The 27,772-nt window shown below is 44.5% G+C and overlaps 1 protein-coding gene across 2 annotated transcripts in view; it reads left to right on the forward strand.

Annotated features, from left to right (window-relative positions):
• The window catches only part of MTUS2 (microtubule associated scaffold protein 2), a 347,703-nt gene that overhangs the window by 293,322 nt on the left and 26,609 nt on the right, over positions 1 to 27,772 (forward strand). The window contains exons 1-2 of one of the 2 annotated variants that reach the window (XM_048495115.1): positions 11,872 to 12,056; positions 26,820 to 26,886. In XM_048495115.1, coding sequence (XP_048351072.1) covers positions 12,012 to 12,056; positions 26,820 to 26,886 — 112 coding nt within the window. In that variant the 5' untranslated portion in view covers positions 11,872 to 12,011. Of the gene's footprint in view, positions 1 to 11,871; positions 12,057 to 26,819; positions 26,887 to 27,772 lie in introns of those variants that run through there. The other variant, XM_048495114.1, reaches the window with a different exon arrangement.

Consider the following 27,772-nt stretch of genomic DNA (forward strand, 5'->3'; position numbering starts at 1 on the left):
AATGGAGAGATGTGGGGAGTGGTGTCCCCCAAGGATCCGTTTTGGGACCAGTGCTCTTTAACCTATTCATAAATGACCTGGAAGTAGGGGTGGGTAGCGTGGTGGCCAAGTTAGCAGATGATACCAAATTATGTAGGGTGGTGAAAACCACAAAGGATTGTGAGCTCCAAGCGGACCTTGATAAATTAGGTGAGTGGGCTCAGAAATGGCAAATGCAGTTCAATGTAGCAAAATGTAAAGTGATGCACATAGGGGCAAAAAATCCAAACTTCACATACACGCTACAGGGGTCAGTGCTATCAGTCACAGACCAGGAAAGGGATTTAGGCGTCTTAGTTGATAGTTCCATGGGAATGTCAACTCAATGCACAGCAGCTGTAAAAAAGGCAAACTCTATGCTGGAGATCATTAGAAAAGGAATTGAGAATAAAACTGCAAAGATTGTCATGCCCTTATATAAATCAGTGGTGCGACCGCACTTGGAGTACTGTGTCCAGTTCTGGTCGCCGCATCTCAAAAAGGATATTGAGGAGATAAAAAAAAGTGCAGAGAAGGGCAACAAGGATGATTGAGGGACTGGAGCACCTTCCCTATGAGGAGAGGCTGCAGCGTTTGGGACTCTTTAGTTTGGAGAGGAGGCGGCTGAGGGGGATATGATTGAAGTCTACAAAATTATGCATGGGGTAGAAAATGTTGACAGAGAGAAATTTTTCTCTCTTTCTCACAATACTAGAACCAGGGGGCATTCATTGAAAATGCTGGGGGGAAGAATTAGGACTAATAAAAGGAAACACTTCTTCACGGAACGTGTGATTGGTGTTTGGAATATGCTGCCACAGGAGGTGGTGATGGCCACTAACCTGGATAGCTTTAAAAGGGGCTTGGACAGATTTATGGAGGAGAAGTCAATCTATGGCTACCAATCTTGATCCTCCTTGATCTGAGATTGCAAATGCCTTAACAGACCAGGTGATCGGGAGCAACAGCCGCAGAAGGCCATTGCGTTCACATCCTACATGTGAGCTCCCCAAGGCACCTGGTGGGCCACTGCGAGTAGCAGAGAGCTGGACTAGATGGACTTTGGTCTGATCCAGCTGGCTTGTTCTTATGTTCTTATGTTCTTATCCTTTTGGGGGGGGATGCGGGCTGAAAAGAGGCAGTCGCCTCTTTTTAAGACATCCTACAGACATCTTTTTTGTGCTGTGTGGAATGGACCAAAACGCCACAAATGAGGGGCCTTTAAAACTTCCTCCCACACGTGTGTTTTTGTTCAATTCTACTCATACAGGAAGGAATGGACTGTGCTCCTCCAATTAATTGTATCTTGAACCAAAGCCCAACAGAGTTAATAATGTACAGATTCTTATCAGCTGAAATTTCCACACTTGCTTTAAACAGTCTTTCTAGTGACACAGGGGAAATGTCCCCTGTGAAAAATGGGGCCTCTCCTCCTCTTATCATTAACTCCTACGGTTGACTTGCACTCCAGTAAATTAAGACAAGACACAACAACAACAAAAAGGCAGCCTGGGACCCCCGGAGAACACAGAGTTTCTGGCTGATCTTCAAATAAGAGGCGCAGCCGGCAGGAAACAGCAGGCTCTGCACACACAATTGCTTTGATTGGTTTCTTTGCTGCTGATCAGGCCAATTTGAAATTATTTTGAAACGTCATTACTTAACCATCCTATTTCCCACTACAGTTTATTCCACTGAAATAACATTAGCATGTTTAATTTAATTTGGGGGGGAGATGGGAACAGGAGGCTGCCTGCTTAGCAATTTGATTACGACCCGCCGTTATATATCTGGCCCCGTTAAGCATGACGAAGCAGCTAGTCTGACGAATTTAGCTCGGAAACAGATAACCTGCTGATGGAACATGGTAGAGGGAATGGTTTTTGCACAGGCAGTGCGCACTCTGTGTTTTCTGACACATACACCCCTGTGGCGCCCTGCCCCCCTGCCCCTCCTTACCTTAGTGCAGGCTGGAGAAGCAGCCTGTTGCCTTCAGGCTGAAAATGGCCTGGTGGAAACTACACTTCCCATGAGATCCTGGGGCTCACAAGGTCTCCTGGGAAGTGTAATTCCCACCAGGCCATTTTCAGCCTGAAGGGAACAGGCCACTTCTCCAGCCTGCACTGTTTCAAGAAGGTAAGTGTGTGGGGGGGTACCGTGGGAGGGTAGGAGGGGGCACCATGGGGGGCGATTTTCCACACACACCCAGCCCCTTGCACGCGCCTGGTGCAATGCGCACCCCCCAGCCCGTTGGTAGCTCTAACCCTTCCCCTTGCCAAACATCAAACTGGGTCCAGCACCCCCTCCAACCCTCCCCCCACCCCCAAACACCATGAGACAGTGCAATAGTAGTCCTTATAAGTCTGACTTCACATAATAAGAAAACACTGAGTCACAATATGTGATAATTGGTCTTTATTAGGTGCGCAACGTGATCTCCACCATTTCTACCACAAAATGCTGCCATGGAGCAGGCACAATCACAAAATAGCTGCCAAGCCAAGCTTCCTCTTGTGGTATAGGTGTCCCGCCTCCAAATGGGTTCTCCCTTCAGACAAAAGCAAGGCTCCAGGGCCCTTCTAAATTAGTTCCTACGCTGAAGAGGCAGAGGAAAGGTTGCCTTCTCACTTGCTTTCAGTTTTCAAACAAAAGAGGAAATTTGTTTTCTGCTTCATTATGCAGAGAAATTTCCATTTTCAGATATTTTAAAATGTTTCTGTTTATGACCATGCTGAGGGCATATGGCTTGTGTTGTGATACTCTGGCTTGTGTTGAGCATGGTGCTTTACCAGCCTTTCAGGTAGTAGGGAGCAAGCTGAACCATCTTCATCTTTTTTTCAACTTTTTGCCCCTACCTGTTATGCAAAATGGTGGGAGTCTCTCCCTTTTAGAGTGGGGAACTAGCAAGAGCAGATTCTTGACTTAGACAAAGGTCAGGCAAGCCCGGGGTCTTTGTTGTCTATGTATACCAAGGTCAACCTTTAAAAAAACCCTGCAGGAGAGCAAAATAAAATTTAGGGACAATGGGGGTACACAAACACACAATAATCAAAGCAGCAGAACACACACAGATATAAGATATAAGATATAAGCAGTGTTGAATGGATAGGTTTGGAATAGATGAAGGGAATCCGGAAGTAAGGGTTTTAGTCACCTGACCTTGGAGTGGAATGGTCCGATGAACACGCTTAGCTCTGGTAGAAGAACAACGCATTGTGGAACAATAGCACAGAGAGTTATCCAGAGATATTAACAATGAGTACTGGGAGAGCGGGCTGCTTAGATGGAAAAAAAGAGCCCTCAGGGTTATGCAGCGTGACCCTTAACCTCCCAGGGCAAAGAGAAGCCCTGCCTTTCTGTGGAAAGACAAAAGACAGACATCAGCCTTAATGGTTTGAGTCATTAATCTAATGGTTAAGGCATTAGTTTGATGAACCAAGATTGGGAATGCCTGAAGGTGGGAGGAAACTGATGAAATTACCGTTTCTACAACAGTGACACTGTAAATGAGATGGTCATTAGAGAGAGATTAGTCAGAGAAAGAAGTATGGCAGGAACACTCAAGGCAAACACATTAACAAGTCCTCTGGCTCTGCTGGGGTGTATCGTCCAGGGCTGGAGATGGGAACACTCTCCAGGACAGGGTTATTGTGTTCTCTTAATCCCTTCAGGAAGGGTGTGAGATAGGTGCCTTGTATGGCAGATATGGGTGAGGTTACATCCAGACAGGGTTTTCTGTGTCCTTGTGGGTACACTAGCCAATGCAGAGAATGGACTCCCCATTTTGGCACTGCACTGCTAGGCACCACATGGGTTGACAGGATGAGCAGAGACACTGCATTCTTAAAAACCAGGGTTCCCCCAGCCCACCATGGGTCAGTCTGGTAACACACCTTCTAAATTAAAAAAAAAACTTTTTGAAAAAAGGCCAAAACTCAACAAGCAATTAGCTGCCACAAAACACACTGGAGATCACTGTCTTAACAAAAATGAATTGTTGTTTACATTCTGGTGTCCAAACAAGATTAAACCAAGGTGTATCAGCTTCAGGCATATACGCAACTTGTTTGTGATGCTTGAGTTCTTCCCTAGCTCCTCCCACTCACTCCTTGACAGACATTATTTGAAAATATCCCAGTCTCAGCTCCAATAAACTGTGACATCCAAATGAAGGTGCCCAAATGAACTGGGGCTCACTTGCACCCCACAAAATTAGGATTTAAAACTGGGACAATACCTAGGTTTGCTAATTTTGGATTGGAAAATCCCTGAAGATTTGGGGGGGGGGGTGAAACCTGCGGAAGGGGAGGTTTCAGGATGGGAGGAAACTCAGACATGAATTATGCCATAGAGTTTATCCTACGAAGCAGTACTTTTTTCGATCTTGGAGGTCTACAGACACCACCTAGAGGTTTGCAACCCTCATTACACCTGAGTTTGGAAACTTGTCTTGATGAGAAGAGACGTTCCACTTTGCTGGGGTACCTGTACACAAACACCTGACACCTCCACAAAGTGGAGCTTGATCAAAATGTGATCAGGTTTCATTTGGTAGAGGAGGCGGCAAGCTGGAGAAGTGCAAAGAGCAAGTCAGCCCAAGAAGTTGGGGGTGCTGCTGGCAGGTGTTAGCTGAAATGTAGTCAGGCAGTCTAATGTCAAGGGGGGCAGCAAGCAAAGATGTAGTCAGGCAGGCCAGAGTTAAGGCCAGGCAGAAAGCAAATGTGTAGTTAGATGATCCAGAGTGAAGGCACAGGGAGGAGGTCAGGGAGGCAGGCTGAGAGCCAGAGGTTAGAGGATGACCAGGCATGTGGTGCTTACTAAGAAGTATACTTGTTGTGCGCAAGCAGAGTCAAGCCCCAGACAGGACTTAAGTAGGATGCCCCTACTAATGGGGCCAGGCTCCTGCATAGACTTAGTCCTCTTCAGAAACTGATGAGTCTAGTTTGCAAATCCTTCTGCCATACGAGCAGCGATAAGGGCACTTCTTTTAGACTGAAGCTGCAGCCTCTGTCATTGTCTCCTTCATGCTGCTGGCTCATTACACCTCTCATCAGAGGCTCCTGATGGCTCTCCCAGCTGAAGGGCATCCTGCTCTGCCTTGTCTAGCAGGGAAGGACTTGGAGCTGGCTCAGTTGCCTGCATCTCCTCATGAAAAGTCACTTCTGGATCCACAGTGTCTTTAGGCTCTATGTCAGAGTCCTCATCATCCAGGGACTGGCTCAGGACGTTGGGTTTGCATTGGGCAAGCTTTTTTTAAAGATAGTCTCTACCCTCTTTCCTCTTATATCTCCCCAAGGGACTCTGAGGCTGATTCCGCATGGGCCAAGAACAGCAGTGTGAAAACGGTGTGAAAATGGTGTAAAAGGGTTTAAAATGGTGTAAAAGGGTTTATACTGTTTTCACACCATTTTCAGACCGCTGTTTTTGGCCCATGCGGAATCAACCTGACTTAATTTTTTTTTAAGTTAAGAATTCAGAGCACCTATTTTTATGGCATCAGGTGGCAACCAACTACATCAAGCCCCTCTTCCAAAATTAATCTGCTGTTTAAATTGAATGGGACTCTAGCAGAGGAGATCGATAGGGGACAGGAGAGTGTGGATATACGGGAAAAGGGATATAAGAGGGTACTGGGAGAATGGACAGGGAAAGGGAGGAATGCAGGTGGGAAAGGGAGGAGTGGTAGGAAGGGGAAGGGGAAGGGGGGCTCCTGTTGATATAGCCACAGGTGCCTCCATTATACTCCTGGTGGAACAGCTCCATCTTAAAGGTGATGTGGAATTGCACTAGATTCCCACAGGGACCTGGTCTCCCCAGACAGAGCGTTCCACCAGGCTTGGACCAGGGCGGACAAGCCCTGACCCTGGTCTCTCTTGGGTCAGGGATCGCCAACAGATGTTCACTGGTCACAGCAACCTTTGAGGACCATATCAGGAGAGGCAGCCCCACAGATATGCGGGGCCCAGCCTGTTTAGGGTTTTAAAGGTTAGAACCAAAACCTTAAACCTGACCTGGTACTCCACCAAGAGCCAGTGCAGCTGGCAAAGCTACATGTACACTATGGGGTCCCCATGACGACCCAAGCTGCTGCATTCTGAACCAGCTGGAGCTTCCGCATCAGGACCAAGAGTAGCTCTGCATATAGTGAGTTGCAGTCATCTAACCTAGGAGTGACTGTTGTGTGGATCACTGTGGCTAGATAAGTCTGGGACAGGTAAGACACTTACTGCTGTACCTGGAGCAGATGGTAGAAGGCCATGCGAGCAATGTGTGTCGCTTGAGCATCCATTGATAAGGCGGCATCAAGGGGCACACCCAGGCCTCTTAGGGTTTGAATAGTATTCAACTGAGCACCGTCCAGAGCCGGTAATGGGCAACCTCACCCCACCCCTGACCCAGCCATGGGACCTCTGACTTTGTTGGACTTGGCTGTACCCCATGTTAGGATTCTGAACTGCAGTCTCCTTGGGCCAAACCCAGCTTTCTGTCCACTTCAATACAGAAGCAGAAACGTTACACAGAAAAGGCCAAATAGGCACCATCATTTATTTTCTCAATCTTTTTTTTTTGCTTATCTTTTTTTGTTATTCCCTCCCTTTTGACATATCATTATTAGGTCACAGTATTTTCAAAGGTCAAGGACTAATTAATGATCACTAACCCAGTCTACAAGGCACTGCAAGAGCTGTTGACCTGTGCATTCCCCCCGCCCCCAGTGAACTACACTGTATAGGAGCAGCCTGCATGGCACTTGGCCAAATGTATCATTTAATATGTTGAGCCTTTCTCCAGACGGTGTCATAGACGATATCGTTGTTATTGGAAAGAAAATTGGGGTCACTTGCAATATTTGACTAGATGATGCTTTCAGGATGGTGTTTTTACAAATGCTTTCTGCAGTAGGTGACACATTTTTGTCATCTGGACATCTGAACTATTGGCTTTTTCAAAGTGACGGAAGATTACGTTTTCTAAATGTGTTTTTCCTTCAGCACTTTAGTACATTTCTTCCACTAGACACCAGTCTTAGCTGCCGTGGCCTCATTAGTCTTGGACATGTGATATGGCTTCAGTCTTAATTCTTGAGGACCAGATTTCAACCCATTGCACAAAATGAACTTTTTTTAAAAAAAAAAGCCATAAATAATCCCCCTATTAATATTTTTATTTGTTACAATATGGAATGAAATGTGGCTGCCTATAAAACTTGTTTTTATATTCATCCACCTAACATTGTTCCTACAATAGGTGTATTAATTTGAATGGACTTTGCTCCTGTTATATTATTCACTTAATGACCTTAGTGCTGTTGGGTGCTCCAACTGCACATGTATAAAACAGCACCTTCTTAACAGCCCAGTCTGGGGCAAAGGAAGTTGTGTATGTCAACAAATTTGCCTGCGGTACTCCTCCAAGCAGAGGGGCAAATCTACAAGAGGATGCTGCTATGGCCCTCCACAATGGGCAGAAGCAGCGCGGAACACTTCGCTATCACTTTTGCACCCCCACCAGCTCTGCTGGCATAGTAGGGGCATTCTGGAGGCAGGGCTGGGGGTGGAGTCAACCTTAGTTGGCTTCCACCTCAGCTTTGCCTCCCGGGATGCTGGCACACGCAGGTCATGGACTTATGCTACCCTTTTGGGTAGCATAAGCCTATTGAGCCCAATGGAGAGCTTTTCAGCAGTGGGGAGATTTGTTTTGTATTTTTCCTCCCTATACCTCCAAAAAGGTGGCGGGGGGCACTACTGTAGCAGGGAGGCCCCATTGTAGACTGGGTTACTGATAATTAATTAGTCCTGCCCATCTTATTGTGCTGATTGGTGTGTGGTGTGGTGTGGTGTGGTGTGGTGTGGTGTGGTGCAGGGGTGCTGATGAAAATGAAGCGCTGATGAACAGAAACCAGAGTTGTGTCTAGTTTTATCAAAAAAGGTACCTGAGCTCCTTCGAGACACAGAGTGGCCTACCCTGTAGGGGTGGCCAGCAAAGGAAGGCACTTGCAGACTGTTTCTTGTGCTGCATGCCATGCAAGTATTGCCCACATTTTTTAAAAAATGAATTAGAAGCTAAAAGTTGTTCACAGCATCACTTGTGAAAGTGCCTGCAGCTCTCAGTGGGCTCAGTCCTAACCACATTCAATTAGTGAGATCTACAGAGCGTCTCTTTCACTGAGAGACATCAACGCGGATATGGTTGCTTAAGGGCTTAAGACTTTGAGAACTCGCCCAGCAATGTTATCACTGACCTTTAGAAATTACTTTTATGGGGTACTAGAAATTTCACATTTGCAGAGTGGGAAGAATGCCATTTTTTAGACTGTTAATTTTAACAAAACGACATTTGTGTTGCTCGTGTCAACGGGAGGGCATATCGGCATAGCCCAGGGGAGCCTGGGTAATGGACAGAGGGCAAGAAAGGAGTTCAGAATCGCTGTATGTGCTGCTGTCAGTTCATTACAGTATGTAGCATGTCAAGCATTGTATTACCAAGAAGGTTGAATACTTTGTCCAACAAATCTAATTCATTGGAAATTCACATCCAATACTTGCTCCTCACAGGGCAGAAAAACGAACTAATAACATAGTGGTCTGTGATGCTTTTTATTCCGCCTACTGACAGGCCAGTGGCATAAAAATAAAATTGATTAGTATAATAAAAAGAATAACAGCGCCACAAAGAAATTCCAATTACAAGCCCTTTCTTTTCACATGGGAACCTCATTAATCAAATGGAGCCGGCTGGCAAAACTGTCTTTCTGACAGAAATAGATATCCTACTATGCTTATTTGCAAGTGTGTCCCATAGAATTCATTGAGGCTCACTCTCAAATGAACAGGCATACGATTGCAACTGTGTTCCTTGAATGCATGCTTCAAAACTAAACCAACAGCTGTCCTACCTCTTCCCTTCAGCTTGAATTCTCTTGCATAGGCTGTAGACAATTTCCAGGTCATTAGGAAAACAACTGCGATCATTAAAGAATGTGAACATGCTTTTGTTCAGTCCCTGGTCAGTAATTAGATGCCCACTTACAGACATCCAAGTGGTCAAGCTCGGCCATGCTGTTTTAATAATCCATTGCTGCGTTTTTGCTGATCTTTTCGATATTGCCTGTCCTCTGATCGTCAATCTTTTCTGCCTCTAAATTACAGCCTGAGACCATATTGCACAGCTAAGAAAATGGCCATTTTGGTAGTGTCTGTTGTGACCCTTAGCTTCTTATAATGCACTTGCGCGCTTGTTCGTATGATCGGAACTGCTATTTTTTTGTTCTCAGGTTTGTTTTAATGTAGTCAGGAATGGAGAGAGAAGAGGGGAAATTACTTAGAATGGAAACCATGTATTAAATTCTTGATGTCTCGGCAGTATTACAGTAAAAGCTGGTGTGGCGCCAGGGAATATTGCATCATGATTCTTAGTCATCCATTTCCATAAACATAAAGTAAATATAGTGTGTTGATACATTTGTACTTGGATGCCTTGGCCTGGATTTTGTAAAACCACGAACAGAAAGGTTTTCACCTCTTCCCCCTACCTATTGCAATTCTCTCCCCCCCAAAAAAAACCCCAATTCTTGAGTTCAAGAGATCTGTCGGGGTGGCATAGGGAGCTGCAGGAAAGATTCAGAAGCTATCACCCCTTCCAGTCCTGCACAAGCTAGTGAGCAAATGGAGCAAGAGCTTGCACAAAGGATGCCATTTCCTCTACTGTTCTGTAGTCCATGAGCAGCCCCCCCCCCCAATTCCTTTCCCAACAGTCCTTCTGATTTGCTGGAGCAGCCTGGCCAGGGGAGTTGTCAAAGGTTGCCAGTAGAAAAGGGAAGGGTACTCCTGATATCCGTTGATGGCCAACTGGCCAGATTTTGCCCCATATATATTGGGGGGCTTGGGATCAGAGTGCCAGTTTTCCACCCTTGATGGTGTGCAATTGACACCAGGAGTTTGGTTGTGACTTTGGATGCCTCCCTATCAATGAAAGCTCAGGTCATAAATATAGCCAGAGTGGTATTCTTCCATCTCCACCAGGTCGGGCAACTGGTCCCCAACCTTTTTCACTCTGACTTGACCGTGGTGATCCAGGCAATGGTCACCTCCAAGATAGACGAGTGTTATTTGCTCTATGCAGGGCTGCCTTTGAAACTGCTCTGGAAACGTCGACTAGTACAGAATGCAGCAGCCATGGTACTTACAGGGACTCCAGAGAAGGCACATATTTGACCAGTGGTCCACCAGCTACACTGGTTTCAAGTAGAGTACCAAATCAGGTTCAAGTTTTTGATGTTAACCTTTGAAGCCCTGAACTATCTCCAGCCCTTGTATCAGCCAGATGCCCTCTCCCAATATGTTCAGCTGGAAAAAATCTACTGCTGGTTCCTGGCTTGAAATCTATCCAGTTGTCCTCAAACAGAGACAGGGCCTTCTCAGCTCTGGCCCCAACCTAGTAGAACGATCTTTCAAGTGAAACCCTGGCCCTGCAGGACTTGTTGCAATTCATCCTGGCCTATGGTTGAGGACTATGAGGATTGTCATCCAGTAGCCTGCCTGCCTCCCTCCCTCCCTCCCCTTGCCTTTCTTCCCTTCCCTTTCTTTTAGTTACCTCTGAAATTACTTTTCCCCCCCTTTCCATTCATTGTAGCTTCAGTGATTCCCTTTGCTTTTTCCCACTCCACCCCACCCAAAAATTGGGTCTCAATTTGGTATGTTTTAATGGCAGCAGTAAAATATCGCTCTGCAAGGTTTTTACATGTGCAATAAGTGCTTTTAGTGATGATTTATGGTATAAGCCACCCTCAGCCCAGCCTGGATGGGAAAAGGTGGGTTACAAAATAAAATAAATAAACAAATAAATTAACAGTTCATAGAATCCAAACCCATGAGTTTTTGTGCATGTACAGAGGGCGAGGGGTTCTGTAGAAATACAGAGTCTGTATTTGAAGTTGCTTCTGCATTCCGCATTCCACATTCCGCGTTCCGAGTTCTGCTCTGGTAATGTAGGGACCTTCAGGTGAGGTAGGAGGAGGCAGGAGCTGTTCTTCCCACAGGATTTGCCTCTCCCTCACTTCATCTTGAAACTCTGCAGACTCAGAAGGCTTGCCCACATTCATAAATCAGAGCTCCTTGCCCTTTTGGTGGTCTCCGGAGATAACGTTGGCTCAGTGCTAATTTTTCCGCACATCAGCAATGGGCAGTTTTCCTGGGGCGTCTATACACAGCCTGACAGATCTGAAAAACAAATTTTCATCTGCTGAGTCATGCCATTGTTGATCTAACTCGGTTCTCCTGCCTTCTCTGATTGAAAATCTCTGGACTTCCCCAGCCAGGGAACCTGATAGCTATGCCAAGGATTGAAATCTTGGGATCTTTCAAATGCAGTGCATATACTTGCCAACTGAGCCGTGGCATCTCCTCTTACTGGCATCTTGCTGTGATTTAATGTTTCCTTGCTGCTGAGTTTTAGATCCTCATTTTTATGCTTGTGCTGAATCTATCCAGCCTCACAGCCTGTTACATTCGGCCACTAGAGCAGGCAACAATGAATACAGTGAATCTGAGGATGTTGTGGGAGGAGGCAGCGACGGACAGAGCAGACTGAGAGCCTTGTCATTTTTTGCGGGGAGGAGCGTTCCGGCTGTCCTCAGAGAACTGCAAAACTGATCAACTATTCCCTTGGTTTCTCCCTATCGATCTGCCTGGCTCGGAGGAGGCGTCCAGTAGCAAAATGTCCCTCCCTCTCTCCCTTTTCTCTGGCCGGATTTTGATGTGCTCTTCTCTCCTCGCTCCACCTCCTCTTTCTCTTCCTGCATTCCTGAAGTTAATAAGGGGAGGGAAGAGGAAAGCCAGGTAGCTGGAGGGGAACCCTGCGCATCACAAGTTGGGGCAGTTCTCAGCAGCTCACCTCTTCCTTTCAAAGGAGGGGGGGTGTTTTCTTGCTTCTTAGGAATTAACTACTCTGACCATCTGAATGAAGCTGGCTGCTTTTTCAGCAAGCCGACCAGGATGGGCCACGGCTGCTGCAAGCTTTATTACTGCTTGGACAAGACGGTACTTTTGTCTCCTTATTTTTTGTTTTTCTCTCCTTAATTCCAAGAGCAGGCAGATCTCTGATCCCTTCATGTAGGTAACGTTGCATTGCAAGTGGCAACTAACTGGGAGGGATGGGGGGGATTGCAGGGTGAATGTCTTCGTGTGTCTTCATGTGTGCTTATGTGTATGTGATGTTCATCTTCTTTCTAATCAGCTGACTTTCCATTTGATGGCAACAAACAAAAACCATGAAGATTCGCCTAACACTGCAGTGCCTTGCATCATTTTACCCTGCAGTCTAAATGTAGTCAGCAATGTTTTGGGGGAAGCAATAGCATCCTGAGATCACTGTGGACAGAGACTAGATTTGTTTTAAATTTTGTATTCTTAATATATAACCTGTGGAATGCATATTTAAGGGCTTCATGCTTCATGATGATTCCTGCATTCAAATGTGAACTTAGCTTATTTTGCTGACCAGGAAAAACTCTGCCTTCTCTGATTGCCTTTGGTGTTTTCTTTCCTTTTTTTAAGTTATCCTTTGCTGACTGCTAGGTAATTCCAGGTTTCACAAAGGCTAGGGAGCTATATTCTTCGCCTGTGTCAGAGTGTTGAGTCTTTACCTTCTGGATTTAATTGTGTCATAAATATCAATGCAGAGATTCTAATAATAGCAACAGGTAGCAGGAGAACAGCATGTGGAAGAGAGGTCGAATATTACTTATGGTGCCTACAGTTAAATCCGAGGACAGAATAACATCCTTCTAAAGCCACTAAAATCAATGAGCTCAGAAAAGTGCAACTCTGTTTAAAATTGCACTGCTAGCTTGTACTTCTTTCCCTCTAGATTTTAGTAAAGAATGTTGAGTTCATTAATGGGACTCAGCAAAAACAAACAAACCTGTGCCCCAGCTTTTCAAGGATATGGTAGATTTTACAAGGGACTTGAACAATCACGATGATCTACTCAAAAAAAGCAAACCGAAGCTTCCTGTTGTCTATCTAATAACGAGAACCAACTATATAGCTTGAGGTATGTTGCTATCCAAGTTAAAAATGTATGGCTTAATACAGAACTCATCAAATTGCAGCCTCTCTTGGGAGAATCCTGGTTATAAGTTGCGCTTTGACACTTTAATCTAAAGAGAACCAAGAAGAAAAGAAGGAGCTTGCTCTCAACTGAAGTGGCATGTTTGAAAAAGATGTTTGATGAGAAAGACAGATGGCACATCATTTGGAATCTTGGTTGCAATAAAAGTTAGCTATTGCCTTCCAGAGGAATCAAATGAAATATTTATAGAATGAAGGAAATTAAGAAGGCTTATGCCTTCCACTGGTATGCTAAACCCTTGCCCTGGAGGCATTTTGTATATTGTGCAGCCATGACTAAGCACCACATCCACAGCCCAAACTGATTGGATATTTTCCAAGCATGAGGGGCATAAAGCGACACTCAGTTCAATACACAGAATGTTGCACAGATTCCAAAGCCTTGGACTGTCTGGGAGACCACCGGCATCTATAAATTATACCTACTGATCACCACGGGGATGGTATGAGGATGGACAGTAATCCCAGCAAAGTCCTTCAAAGTACTGGTGGGAAAATGAATGAACACAGAGAATTCAGCACTGAAAACAGTGTAGGCATATTTCACGTTATGTCATCATTTACAGTAACTCTGAGTGGGTTCAAATGGCCAGGAGTCTGGATGAAGGCCACCAAGCCTTCACGCAACCCTGATAAGCTGTCAAGTAGTTCTTTCATAGCTTCGTTGTCTGAACGTACTTTCAGCCAGACCCTGGTGGAGGGAAAGCATTCTTAGCATGTGAGAGACACCGAAGTTGGCCTACACAACAAAGCCATGTTCAGTGTTTTGTTCTGAATAGTGGCCACGCAGATGCCTCTTGCAAAGCAAAGCGGGGATGGCCAATCCCAGTTGCTCATCTCCAGCTTTGTGTAATGGTTAAGAGCAGCAGACTCTAATCTGGAGGATTAGGTTTGATTCCCCACTCCTCCACGTGAAGCCTGCTGGGTGACCTTGGGCCAGCCACATTTCTCTCAGAAGTCTCTCAGTCCAGCCAGAAGCAGGCAGTGGCAAACCACCTCCAAATGTCCCTTGCCCTGAAACCCCTCTGTGGTTCCCATAAATCAGCTGTGACTTGACAGCACTCACACAGCATCTGTCAATCAAAATGCTGCCTGTGCGTGTGGCCATGGGTGATAGCTGTGAATGGATTTATCTCCAATTTTTGGTCTTGTTCTTTTAACCTTTTAAGTAAGGCCCTCTCTGCATGGGCCAATAAATAAGGGCAGGATAAAACCTGTGATGGGTGGGAACTTTGCATAGTTCCTGCCCCTAACACAAGTCTAACCCACCTTCACCCGTTCTATTGGCCATAGAGTGGGTTAAACAAGAATCACATTATGTGCGATTCTTCCGCACCTCACAGCCGTAATGTGTGCAGAAGGTCCCAGGTTCAATACTCAGCATCTCCAATTAAAGGATCAGGTAGCAGATGGGATGGAAGACTTCTTCTAAGACTCTGGAACTACTGGCATTCAAGTAGATATTCTCACCTTGGTAGACTTACCTGATTAAGGGTAAGGCAGTTTCATGTTCATTCATGCGTTGTACTATTGGGTAGAACAAGCACAATCGGTCTGAAGTTACTTTAAATAATACTTAAGGGCCATCAAGTCGCAACAGAATTATGATGACCCATGACGGGGTTTTCCAGGGAGGAGACAAGCAGAGATGGTCTGTCATTGCTCTCCTCTGCATATTTCCCATCCAAATACTAACCATGACTGACCCTCATTAGCTGCTGCAGTCTGACAAGCTCAGTGTGGTCTGGGCTACTCAGGTTATTGCAATGATTAGCCACCCATTTTTGTTTTGTTTATTAATTATGATTCGATTAATTATTCTACAGATTGAGCTGAAATTGCTCAGTATCTGACTAAAATTTAAAGAGTTAAAAAGACTTATTAGTATTGTGGGGTCCAAAGTGTCTGATCAAGCAATTTTGGGGTTGTGGAGACACACAATCATGTTTATTTTTAAAAATAAGTTTACTCTGTAAGCTCCCAAAACATCTTGAGGTGGCTAACCACATAAAATGAAACCATAAATAATACATTTTCAATCAGAAATATAACTGATAATTTGATAAATTAAGACATCAGTAATTTTTAAATGGTAGTGAGCAGTTTCAAATGAGCATAAAAGCAGATGTAAAAACAGACAGGATAAAAAAAGGATAGAGATGAAACTCACTGAAAACCCTGAATGAACAAAGATTTTTTTGGACTGGTGCTTAAAAATCAGTACTGTAGACACCAGGCAAATTTCAGTGGAGGAGGTAATTCCACAGATCGGGCACTACTACTAGAAGGCCTGTTGGTGGTTGTCCCCGTCTCACTCCTATGGGCAGAAGCATGAAGAGCACCAAGGTTTGAGATGAGGACCATAACTGGTGTCCTGGACAACTCAGGATGGAGCTATTGTTCTTTTGTTTTCTATCTAACAGTCCAAACCTTAGAAGAAGAAAAAGGAGAAGAGTTTGGATTTATACCCAGCGGTGGGATTCAGCAGGTTCGCACCACTTCGGCAGAACCGGTTATTACAATGGTGCTTGTAAACAACCAGTTAATAAATTTATTGTTGAAGACTTTCATGGCCGGATTCAACTGGTTCCGGGCTATGTGGCGGTGTTCCGGTGGATCTTGTTCCTAACGTTTCGCCTGCATCTGATACAGTGTGTAACAGACTTCCCCCTGTGATACACCTCTGAAGATGTCAGCCACAGATGCAGGCGAAACATTAACAACAAGATCCACTAGATTATGGCCACACAGCCCGGAAAACCCACCAGAACCAACCAGTTGTTAAATTATTTTAATCCCACCACTGTTTACACCACACCTTTCTCTCCTATAAGGAGACTCAAGATGACTTACAAACAGCAGGCTTCCATGTCAGAGTGGAGATACGAACCTGGGTCTCCCAAATACCACTTCAATAAGCTAAACCCTGTCCCTAGACAATCCATAAAATTGCTATCTCCAAACAGTATGATGTTATCTTGCACTGTTCTATTACCTCTAGTTATTTGATTGATTGGTTTTGGTACACTTAAAGTTTACCTTCTCATTGAAGCTCAAGGTGGATTTCAGCTAAATGAAGAGAGCCCAAATCCAACTGGGGCAGGGAGAGCAGAGGGGCAGCTGGGGCCAGCACCACTGCTCCGCTCCCAAAGGGGGAATTGGTGGCAGAGGCATCGGTGGAGAGAGAAAAAACACGTCTCCCTGGTTAGCCCATTCCCTAAACAGACATACACCATGCAGGTTGCATGCGTAAAAAGTCTGCACCCCTGAAGGGGGTGTTCTCAGGCTGAAACGCCACCATCTTCACTTTATCCAAATGCCTTCCTGAACAGTTCCATTTTGCACGTTCTGAAAGACATCAGAAGTAGGAGAACCTGTTTGGCTTCTTCACGCAATCTGTTCCTCTAGGTGGGAGCCACTGGAAAGAAAACTCAGATGTGTGCAGTTGTGGATCTTACCCACTTAAAGAGGAAGAGTTTGCACTTATACCAGTGGTGGGATCCAAAAAATTTAGTAACAGGTTCCCATGGTGGATTCAAACTGTGGCGTAGCGCCAATGGGGATGGGTGGGGCACATGGGGGCGGGGCTGGGAATTTCGGGGCGGGGCATTCCCGGGCGGGGCTGTGGCAAGGACACAGCTGCTGCGCCGGTCCTTGGGCGAGAAACAAATGCACGCAGGTGCAGGCTGCCACGCACGCCGGTGCACCTCCTGCCAGACTGCTTCAAGTTCTGTGCGATACTGCTGAAGAGGAGGGGCGTAACTAAGGCAAAAATCACGTGGCAAAATCACCAATTAGTAACCCCCTCTCGGCACACACAAATAATTAATAACCTACTCTCGGGAACCTGTGAGAACCTGCTGGATCCCATCTCTGCTTATACCTCTCCTTTTTCTCCTGTAAGGAGTCTCAAAGCATCTTACAAACTCCTTTCCCTTCTTCTCCCCACAACAGACACTTTGTGAGGTAGGTGGGGCTGAGAGTTCTGAATGAACTATGACAAGCCCAAGGTCACTCAGCAGGCTTCATGTGCAGGAGCAGGGAAACAAATCCAGTTCACCAGATAAGACTCTGCCGCTGATGTGGAGGAGTGGGGAATTAAATCTGGTTCTCCAGATTAGAGTTCACCTGCTCTTAGCTACTACACCATGCTGGCTCTCATTGTCCCAATGTACATCCATACTAGAGTATACCATGTTCAGGATAAAGATGGCAGGAGATTTGTGAATTCATCTGCCATTTCCTGGATCGTCTTTGTTCCCGAATGCTCCGTTTGAGTCCTAGCGCCTTGGGGACAGAACTAGGTAGGCACTGTCATCTTTATCCCAAATAGGGTATAGTGCAGGGGTCAGCAACCTTTACCACCCAAAGAGCCATTCAGACCTGTTTTCCACGGCCCTGAAGGTCTACTGAGCCGGAGAGGCAGCCATTCCAACCCCCCCTGCCCAATTAAGCAGGCAGCCGCCTGCTCCGTGGGGCAGAGGGGGGTGGCAGCTGCGGGGATAATAGAGGGGGGATGGTGGCTGCTCTGGAGGGACACACCCATGCTACCCTCCAACCTCCAGGGGTCGGAGGGCAGCTTGGGCTTGTCCCTCCAGCCCTCCAGAGCAGCGCTGGAAGGAGAGGTGAGTGGAGGGGACATGAAAAGCGGCGCCCTCACAGACGGAGCCGTCTCCGGTTCGCCCCTTCCACTCACCTTTCCTTCCAGCGCTGCTCTGGAGGGCTGGAGGGACATGCCTACACTACCCTCCAACCTCCAGGCCATGTGGAGCCGCAGTATATGGCTGAAAGAGCCACATGCGGCTCCGGAGCCGCAGGTTGCAGACCCCTGGTATAGTGGAAGTAAATTTTCAAGGCCAGTTAATTTGAACTCAGCATACAGGTTCTGTTTAATGAGATGGAATGTTATCAACCGCATCCCAAAGATGATAGGAAACTGTTTCATTTCTTATTAATGTAATATCCATAGTCCACAATCCATGGTGACAGGGTAATGGAACATGTCAGGAATTTGCAAATCTGCTTTGCCTGCCGGATATCCTGAGGTTCATAAAGAGATTAGCTGACACCATATCTATCCAGTATTTCAGAGGAAGAGACCAAGGTCAGACATCTCATCCCATTAATCAGCAGTCCTGTTGAAAAGCCATATAAATAATTGGAAAACAAAACATTCAGGGCAAAAGAATTAGGCCTATCAGTATCCATGAAAGACATTTAAAATGTTAAGTATGGGCAAGTGTTGTTTTGTTGGCAGAAATAAATGCATTAATCAGACAGTGAAACTGTTTTGAAAAAGAAGAGTTGTTTTTATACCTTGCTTTTTCTGTTCATTAAAGATTCTCAAAGCAGCTTACAACAGACACCTCGTGAGGTAGGTGGGGCCAAGAGGGTTCTGAGAGAGTTGTGACTGGCCAAGGTCACTCAGTAGCTTTCATGCAGAGCAGCAGTGACACAAACCCAGTTAACCAGATAGGCTTCATGTGGAAGAGTGTGGAATCAAACCCAGTTCTCCAGATTAAAGTGTGCTGCTCTTAACCACTACACCACGCTGGTTCATTTGTGTGTTTCCACATTATAACTCCACATTATAACTCCACATTATAATTTTGTGGAGATGCCATTATACCAAAAATCACCCCATCACTATGGGTAACACTTCATTGGGTACAATTATACCTTCTGACCTCATCTGCAGTATGAATTGCACTGGGAAGCAGTTTCATTTATTGCCCTGTCTGGGTATGAAGTCTTATCTTTCTGTAGACTATCCCTCTGTTTTGCTTACTGAAGCAAAGCTCTTGCTCCCTTTGAATATATAGGGAATACTTTTGGAAGTAACTATATTGGCAGAATAGCTTTTGCTTTTCCAGATTAAAGGAGAAGAGCATGACGGGCTGCAATGGAGAAGAAGAGGCCTATTGTTTGTGTAGTAGTAATGTGCAAATAAGAGTTTGGGCAGGTGCAGATGTCGAGAAGGGCACAGAAGAACAGCCCCTGCTGCAGTGCCGCATTCTGCGTAGTTTGAAGTCCGGTCCTCCTGAGAACAGTGTCCCTATTTGCAGACACCCTCAGTTTTACTGCCAAAAAGCCCCAGCACATCATTCTGTCTAGCAAGCCTGTTACAGATAGGGCTGTCAATCTCCAGGTGTGGCCCAGGGCTCTCCCAGAATCGCAGTGGCATAGTGGTTAAGAGCAGATGCAATCTGATCTGGAGAACCAGGTTTGATTCCTTGCTCTGCCACTTGAGCTGTGGAGGCATATCTGGGGAACTAGATTAGCCTGTGCACTCCAACACATGCCAGCTGGGTGACCTTGGGCTAGTCACAGTTTTTCTGAGTGTTACCGCTGCTGCTCGGGTAACAATAAGTGATTTCAGCTCAGCAACGTATTGAGGCGCAGGAAGCTGGTGTTTCTCCGAGGCAAAGTATTTCATTTGGAAGTGGTGGTGACAGCTCGGGCAGGAGAATCGCGCTCTTGTAACCAAGCGCAAGAACTTGTATACACATATCTCAAAGGGGCAAAGGGGCAGGTCAAGGGGGCAGGCCAGGGGGGCAAGTCCCTGACCGAACACCAATAAAGAAACATCAATACAAAAGGAAGATACAATTACAACTTTTGTAAATGGAATCATGAAATCCCGCTGTCTTCCCGCGAGACTCCGCAATGGTGCTGAAAGGAGAGCAGAAAAGGTCCATTCAGAGAATCTGGATGGGCTCACTACCGCACCCAGTTATCAGATGGCTGTTTCCTTCAGTTATGACCTGAGGCTCCCGCGCCTCAGTTCTGCAACAAAAGAGAGTTCAAACTGTCAGACCATGTCTTCTGGTTGTCAGACCATGTCTGGCAATCCTACCTACTATCATCTATTAGGGTGAACCTAAAGCATGCCAATATGAATAAGAATAATAGTATTTACACAAAACTTCCCATTATAGGGATTTGTGGAGTTGTGGTAATTAACAAGTTGTAGGAAATAAGTGTTGAACATTAAATGAAGGCATATTTATAGTCAGATATTCAGATATGATAATTTATTTACAACATTCTATTATAGCGCTTGGTTTAGATCAGGGGTGTCCAACTCTGGAGCTTCGAATATTCATGAACATCTGAAGTGCCAGAGTTGGACACCCCTGTTTTAGGTAGTCAGTGTTGTAGCTCAAAACTTAAGGAAGGCAACAAAATATGTACTTGCAGGGGATTTTTTCCCCCTAATAATTGGAAAGGGTATTAATTCACAGTTATATGGATTTGTAAGTATGGGCAAGTCTGGCCCACACTGACCTATAAGAACATGGCTAAAGCCCTTGTTCTTTGACTTTGTCAAGCGGTGTTGCTGACTGAGCATAATATCACTGAATCAAGAATCTCAGATAAACATGCTTTGCATCATGTGATACACAAAGCTGAACTGAAATAACTTTTGATTTTCTCTGCTAAGCTGTCCTGTGTTTATATTCTTTTAGTTTATTACTTTGGGTAGGCAGATGCAGCTTTGTAAACTTTGGTTCATCCAAAAGGGATGCCACCAGTTTAAAGAGAATGTGAGAGGAGTGATTTCCACATTTCGTACTTAAGCCCCTTCCACACACGGAGAATAATGCACATTCAATCCACTTCCACAATTGTTTGAAAGCGGATTTTGCTATTCCGCAAAGTAAAATCCAACTTCAAAGTGCATTGAAAGTTAATTGAAAGTGCATTTTTCTGCATGAGCGGAAAGGACCATAGTCCTGCCATTACTGTGTATATTCAATGAAACACCTTTTTTCCCCTTTCCTTATCTTGATGAAGTTTTACTATAGCAACTCAATGCTATGATAAGGAAAATAAAGAAATTGTAATGGAAAATAATCCTTACCAATGCTATGATAAGGAAAATAATAAGGAAATAACAAAGGAAAAATAATAAAGAAAATAATAAGTAAATTTGTGAATAGAAGTGCACTAATTAAACCAGCAAACTGATGTATGTAAACCAGCAAAAAGATGTATAAAACAGGAAAAAATCAAGGTTGGTAGGAAATCTTATTAGTTTTTATGGTTCAGACAACACTCCTGGAAGTAGGCTCTCCGTTTTAAAACTGAATTTAACCTTCTGTGCATTAAAAATTAGCTCAACACATACAGCTGAGTCAGAAACCAGATCTATGTCAGTGTTGCCTCCGCTACCTGGCAACAGCAGCCCTCCATGTTTTCAGGTGGCACTCTTTCATGTCACCTGGCCTTTTAAACTGGAGAGGCTGGGGACTGAATCTTCTGCAAGCAAAGCATATTCTCTGTCCCTGAGCCATAAACCCTGGGCCTCCGTTGTAGGCCACAGGTTATGGTGGCATGCCCCAGGCTACCCAAGGAAACAGCTGTTACACAAGGCTTTCTCAGATCTGAACTCAGAACAGTATCCACTGCACCACATTTACAAGGATAACAAGAACCTTTTAAAAAGGATGGTGTTCAGCACAGTGAATGCTTACATGGAAGTTTGCCATTTCAGATATCTTTTGATAAAATTACGGCTGCACTAAAACATCTGTTCCATGCATCCTTGAGTTTAGACATCTCTTGCGCAGAGATGGTGTTTTAGTGAAATTAATCAGAGCACGGTACCCATATATAAACCAGCCACATGCGTGGGTTGGCTGTGGTAGACAGGATCCCAAAAGGAGAACATAGTCACTTAAATTCAGTTTTATAAAACTGTTTTTAAATGTCCTAAATGCCATTTTTGTGAAGTAAACTGGTAAATGCCTTGATCTGGATGGCCTAGGCTAGCTTTATCTATTCAGATTTCTGAAGCTTAGCAGGTTAGCACTTGGAAGGTCACCAAGGAAGTCCAGGATGGTTATGTAGAGGCAGGCAATGTCAGACTATTTATTTTCATTCCTTGTATTGAAAATCCTGTGGGGTCAACATAAGTCGTCTGTGACTTGATGGCATTTTCCATTGCCAGATTGGTAAATCTCTGTGATGTCCTTAAGTTTTTTCCTCTTAAAGATCTTTGGCATTGAGTCCTTTTCTTTGGAATTGTGATAGACATTCTATTACTGGTTCTTCTGGCTAATGGATGCAGAATCAGTCCCCAGCCAGAGTTCTCTCCCCAACAACAGTACTATGCTTCTTTCCATGACCAGAAATTGAAGGTGTAATTCCTATCATGATTGGCACAGAAATCACAGCACTAGAATCAGCTAGGCCCGTAATTGCAACAGGGGGGGGCAGAGCCTTGTATGTAAGAGCCTCTCCCTAGAGGGAGGGGTGGGTAATGGGGCGCATGTCAGCTAAAGGCTCCTTCTGCAGGAGAGTCTGACACACTGGGGCAGCAGGGCAAGGGCACACAGAAAGAATGGCTATGCGGATGCCCCGTGGCCCACGACCTCTGTCCTCCCCAACAAGAATTGGGTTGAAGCCGGGATCAGTCAGGGATGCTGACCAGCAGATAAGATGCGCTCCTCTTGCTTGCCTAGCTTCGTTGTAATAATTATATTAATAATAAAGGGCTGTGGCCCAATTTCAATCCAAGCCGTCTCTGTAGTTCTTGCAAGTAGCCCCTGTACATCTGGCTCCAAATGACGCTTCAGTTTCAAGAGGTTCTTGTAAACATCTCTTTACTGCTTACCAGTTTGCTGACTGAGATTTTATTGGTTTTTATTCTTGAAAAGACATTGTGCTTTCTTATCCAGGAGTCATATTTATAGCTTCCTGATTTAGCTTTTCTAATCAGTGTGACCCTGCCTAATGCAGTATATTTCTTGTTTTTATTGTTTGCAAGAGGAAGAATAGTAGTGCAATAAGGAAGTAGCATAATGATCTTTCTTGCTGTTGTTTCTGGTATCTATTATACTCAATCAAACTCTGGTGGGTTTTACTTTATCATCTTCTGATGATTCATACATCTCTTGTGAAATCTCTCTCACTAAAACCCTCATGTTCTAACAAGGATGTTTCAATATTGTCAGGTTAAATTTGTTTTATGTTGGCTTATCCAATCATTTGAAGCTTTCTATTATGAAAGATGGTAAGAAATGTTCTGGTTATTTTACCTTATAGAGACTAATAAAATGGCACCATAAATCAGGGGGATTGTAGGTCCAAATGTTGTAAGCATTAGTATGCACAATGCCAAGAATATTTATTTCCTCTTTCAGATAATCTAAATATTGAGAACCCCAAGGTGGATGGAATAGAAGCTGAGGAGAATTGTTTTAAATCAACGAAAAATATCATTGCAGATAAAAAATGAAACAATAACATTATTTATTTGTTCCATTTTAAATATTCCTTTTCTTTGAACTAAGGTGGACTTGAGTGAATCTCCTCATCCCAGCACAACACATGAATCATTATTCTTAGTTTGTACTGACATAGAATTCCTGATCCATTCAGTTTGTAGTACCCTTCAATATCAAGACCCCGGAATAACATAAGCAGGTTGGGTGCCTGCTTATGATTCGTAAAGTCATCTCAGGTCATAAAGTTTTTATCATCAGGACTTATAACCATGCTCATAGCTCCTCAGTACAGCTGGGGGAAACATAATATGAAGTACAATCCTAAAGATATGTGTGTGTGTTATATGTTAAATGCTGTCAAGTTGCTTCTGATTCATAGTGACTCTATGACTGTTTCCGCACAGCCCAACAACAGCACCCTAAGGACGTCCCTGGGGCACTGTTCGCACAGCTGGTGTTGCTGCATTGCAACAGTGCCGTGCTGGCACCCCCTTTCTTACTTTTCTTACTTTTATGTTCTAGTCACCTATGATCGTCACCGTATCTTGTTCAAATGTGTGATCAATTTCTTCCTGGACACTTGCTTAAAAGCTTTCAATTTCTTCCTCATCAGCATTTGTGGTTGGGGCATAAACTTGAATGATGGTGATGTTGATAGGCTTTCCCTGAAGTCTGTTTGATATTAGTCAGTCAGACTTTGCGTTATAGCCCTGACTACATCTTGCCTCACTATTAAAGTATCTCAGTTTCTTCTGTTTTGTCATTGCCCGAGTTTGTCTACTCAGCTACACTTTTTTCTGACTGAATAATATCAATCCTAACCCAGTCCACTTTAGTTCACCCACTTCCAAGACTCAGATGTTTTAATGTTCCATTTCTCATTTTACAATTTCAAGCTTACCTTGATTCATGCTTCTCACATTCCATGTTCCTATTGTCTGTGTCAAACAGCTTTAGACTTTCCTTTTGCATCCATTCACATCAACATCTGAATGCCCTTTTGGCTTCAGTCCAGTTGTGTGATTAAGATTAGCACTACTCTTACCTGTCCTCCGCTCTTCCACAGTAGCTGACTAAGTGCCATTATATCTGGGGTTTCATATTCCAGCATTATATCTTTTTCATTTTGGATTGTCTCATCCTAGGGCTTTTGAGGTAAGGATTGATCAGAAATGGTTTACCATCGCCTTCTGTACAGAACTAACCAGGGTTAGTTGAAGTGAAACTACCTGCCCTGTAGCTACTCTTAAGGGATTCCTTTGCCTCATCACCATTGGCTCTGTCTGTTCTCTTCTGCTGATGTGGCTATTGATTCTTAAAGGGGGTGGACACATCTTAGACTGATGTCTCAGCTGTGACCATTCTGCCTGGAGTGACTCTACTAGGAGTTTAGCCTCTTGACGGTACCCAGAATCAAACACTAATGAGATTACCGGTAATAGGATTTACTCCCTAGTCAATGTGCTTTGGATTTCAGTAGAGTTGCCAACTCTGGGTTGGGAAATTCCTTGAGATTTGAGGGTACATCCTACAGAGGGTGGGGTTTGGGGAAGGAAGGGACCTCATCAGAGTATTCCGTAAAATCCGAGTTTCTTCAGGGGAACTGACTTCTGTAATCTGGAGATCAACTGTAAATCTGGGAGATCGGCAGGCTCCACCTGGAGTTTAGCAACCCTAGATTGCAACCATAACCTATCTATCACCAGATTTCATATTTGTATGTGAATTTTCCTATGAGCAATTCAGAGCTATATACATAGTTTTCTCCTCCTCCACTTTTTCTCATACCAGGCTTGTGATGTGTAGCTGAAATATTTGTTTTTGGTGCAAGATCACCCAATAAGCTTCATCGCTGAACAAGGATTCGAGCATAGATTTCCTGGTTCTAATCGAGTAAACAAACAATGACACCACATTGTCTCTACCCAATATCTGTATTATTTATGTACATTTTACTGGCTCTATAACCAGCAAAGTGTAGTGGTTAATGTATTGTCGAAGGCTTTCACGGCCGGATTCAACTGGTTCTGGTGGGTTTTCTGGGCTGTGTGGCCGTGGTCTGGTGGATTTTGTTCCTAATGTTCCGCCTGCATCTGTGGCTGGCATCTTCAGAGGTGTATCACAGAGAAAAGTCTGTTTCTCACTGTGTCTAAGCGAGAAGGGAAAGTTTAGTGTGGTATATTGTCCATGTCCCAGGGTGGGGAACCAGTCATTAAGTGTTTGGGTGGAACTTGCTATGCAAAGATGTGGTTGAGTGCATTGTATTGCGGGTGGGGTTATCAGTCCATTTTTTAAGTACTGGGAGCCAGGCTTTGCTAATTTTTAACGTCTCTTCTTTCTTATTGAAGTTGTCCTGGTATTTGTGAATTTCAATGGCCTCCCTGTGCAGTCTGACATAGTAAGCTTCTGAATTGTCCAGAATAAAATAAAATATTATGTCCAGTTTTGTTTAACACATGTTCTGCAACTGCAGATTTTTCAGGATGGTTAAGCCGACAGTGTCTTTCGTGTTCCTTAATACAGATCTGAATGCTGTGTTTTGTGGTTCCTATGTAGACCTTTCCACAGCTACAGGGTATGCGATATACTCCTGCAGAAGTGAGGGGGTTTCTCTTGTCCTTTGCTGAGCGTAGCATTTGCTGTATTTTCCTGGTGGGTTTGAAGATACAGCAAATGCTACACTCAGCAAAGGACAAGAGAGACCCCCTCACTTCTGCAGGAGTATATCGCATACCCTGTAGCTGTGGAAAGGTTTACATAGGAACCCACCAGAACCTGTAGTGGTTAAGAGTGGCAGACTTTAACCTGAGTTCAATTTCCTACTCTTCTATATGAGGCCTGCTGGTTGACCTTGGGCCAGTCATGGTTCTCTTAGAACTTGCTAAGCTTAAGTGGGAGCAAGCAATGGCAAACCACATTCAAACATCTCTTGCCTGTGGAGTCACCATATGTCATCTGTGACTTGACAGCACACACACACGCACAACCATATTGGTTATTCTCAAGTGCCTGTACAAGGTGGGTTACAATAAAACATTTGGCACTCAAAAGTATTATCCAATACATGAGAAGAATATAGTTTTGTTTGTAAATAATAGTATGGATTTTTATGTGTCTATTACATTTCCACCCTCCATCCCTTCCTTTTTCTGATGTGTTTGGTGTATAATCATTGTTCCTCTCCGGAAATTCTCTGAATGTTAGACTACATCAGTTATACTTACGGAGAATTCAGCTTTTTCAAAAAGGTAACTTGCTGGATATCAGATTTAATGTTGAAAATTACAATTGTGCGAACAATCTGTAGAGGTTAATTTTGACAACGATGAAGAATAAAACAGAGCGAAAGAATTTTCCTAATCAGGTTTAGCAAATGAACACGTGCAAGTTCTTAGCTGGGATAAACCAAGCCACTACATGTGTTCTTTTGTCTTAACAGAATGAAAATGCCCTTGTGAAAGAAAAGGAGCTCTCGGCTGAGCTTGCAAACATCAAAGATGAAGTTGGTAAGTGGGGCCGCTTAATAAGCAGTGTGGGGAGGGGTTTTTTTTTAATGTCCTTTCCCTCTTGCAGGTCTTTGCTGAAAAGGTTATTTCTTGTGCTGTGGCACATTGCAGTCTACATAAATTTAACAAGACACCATCTTAAGCAGCAAGACAGATTTTTTTAATGGCTTGGCGGGGAACAATAATTTTGCCTCTGTTGTTATTGGACAGGTTGATAACCATACACTCTGGAAGTGATTATATATTATCTTCACTATTCATAGATGATGACTGGTAAATCTATATTGTCTGTTTTTAGATAGCAGCTATGCATGTCACAGAGGCTGAGTTTGGAGCTCAGGTCACACAGATGTCAGTGTCAATCTCAACCCACGTGTGGCTGCATGAACAGTGTCCCCAGCAGAAAGAAAAGAGCAAGATACAGGATAGGAAGGTGGGGGGGGGGGGGACTGAGCAATCAGTGCCCACCTGGATATTGTGAGATACAGCAGTGAAGGGAGTTATAACTAAAGAATAGGGAGGACCAGAAGCAGGAATTGGAAAGGGGATTCTGGGATAGTGTGGCCAGAGGAGGACTCACTGCAAACAGTAGAGCAGATGAGAAGGAAGGAAGGAAGGAAGGAAGGAAGGAAGGAAGGAAGGAAGGAAGGAAGGAAGGAAGGAAGGAAGGAAGGAAGGAAGGAAGGAAGGGAGGGAGGGAGGGAGGGAAGGGGAGGGGAGGGAGGGAGGAAGGAAGGAAGGAAGGAAGGAAGGAAGGAAGGAAGGAAGGAAGGAAGGAAGGAAGGAAGGAAGGAAGGAAGGAAGGAAGGAAGGAAGGAAGGAAGGAAGGAAGTGGTTGGATCAGAAGAACAGATGACAAGGATGTGGCCAGAGGCCAAGAGGCTGG

The sequence above is a fragment of the Sphaerodactylus townsendi genome, linkage group LG04 (assembly GCF_021028975.2).
Source record: "Sphaerodactylus townsendi isolate TG3544 linkage group LG04, MPM_Stown_v2.3, whole genome shotgun sequence".
Classification (NCBI taxonomy): domain Eukaryota; kingdom Metazoa; phylum Chordata; class Lepidosauria; order Squamata; family Sphaerodactylidae; genus Sphaerodactylus; species Sphaerodactylus townsendi.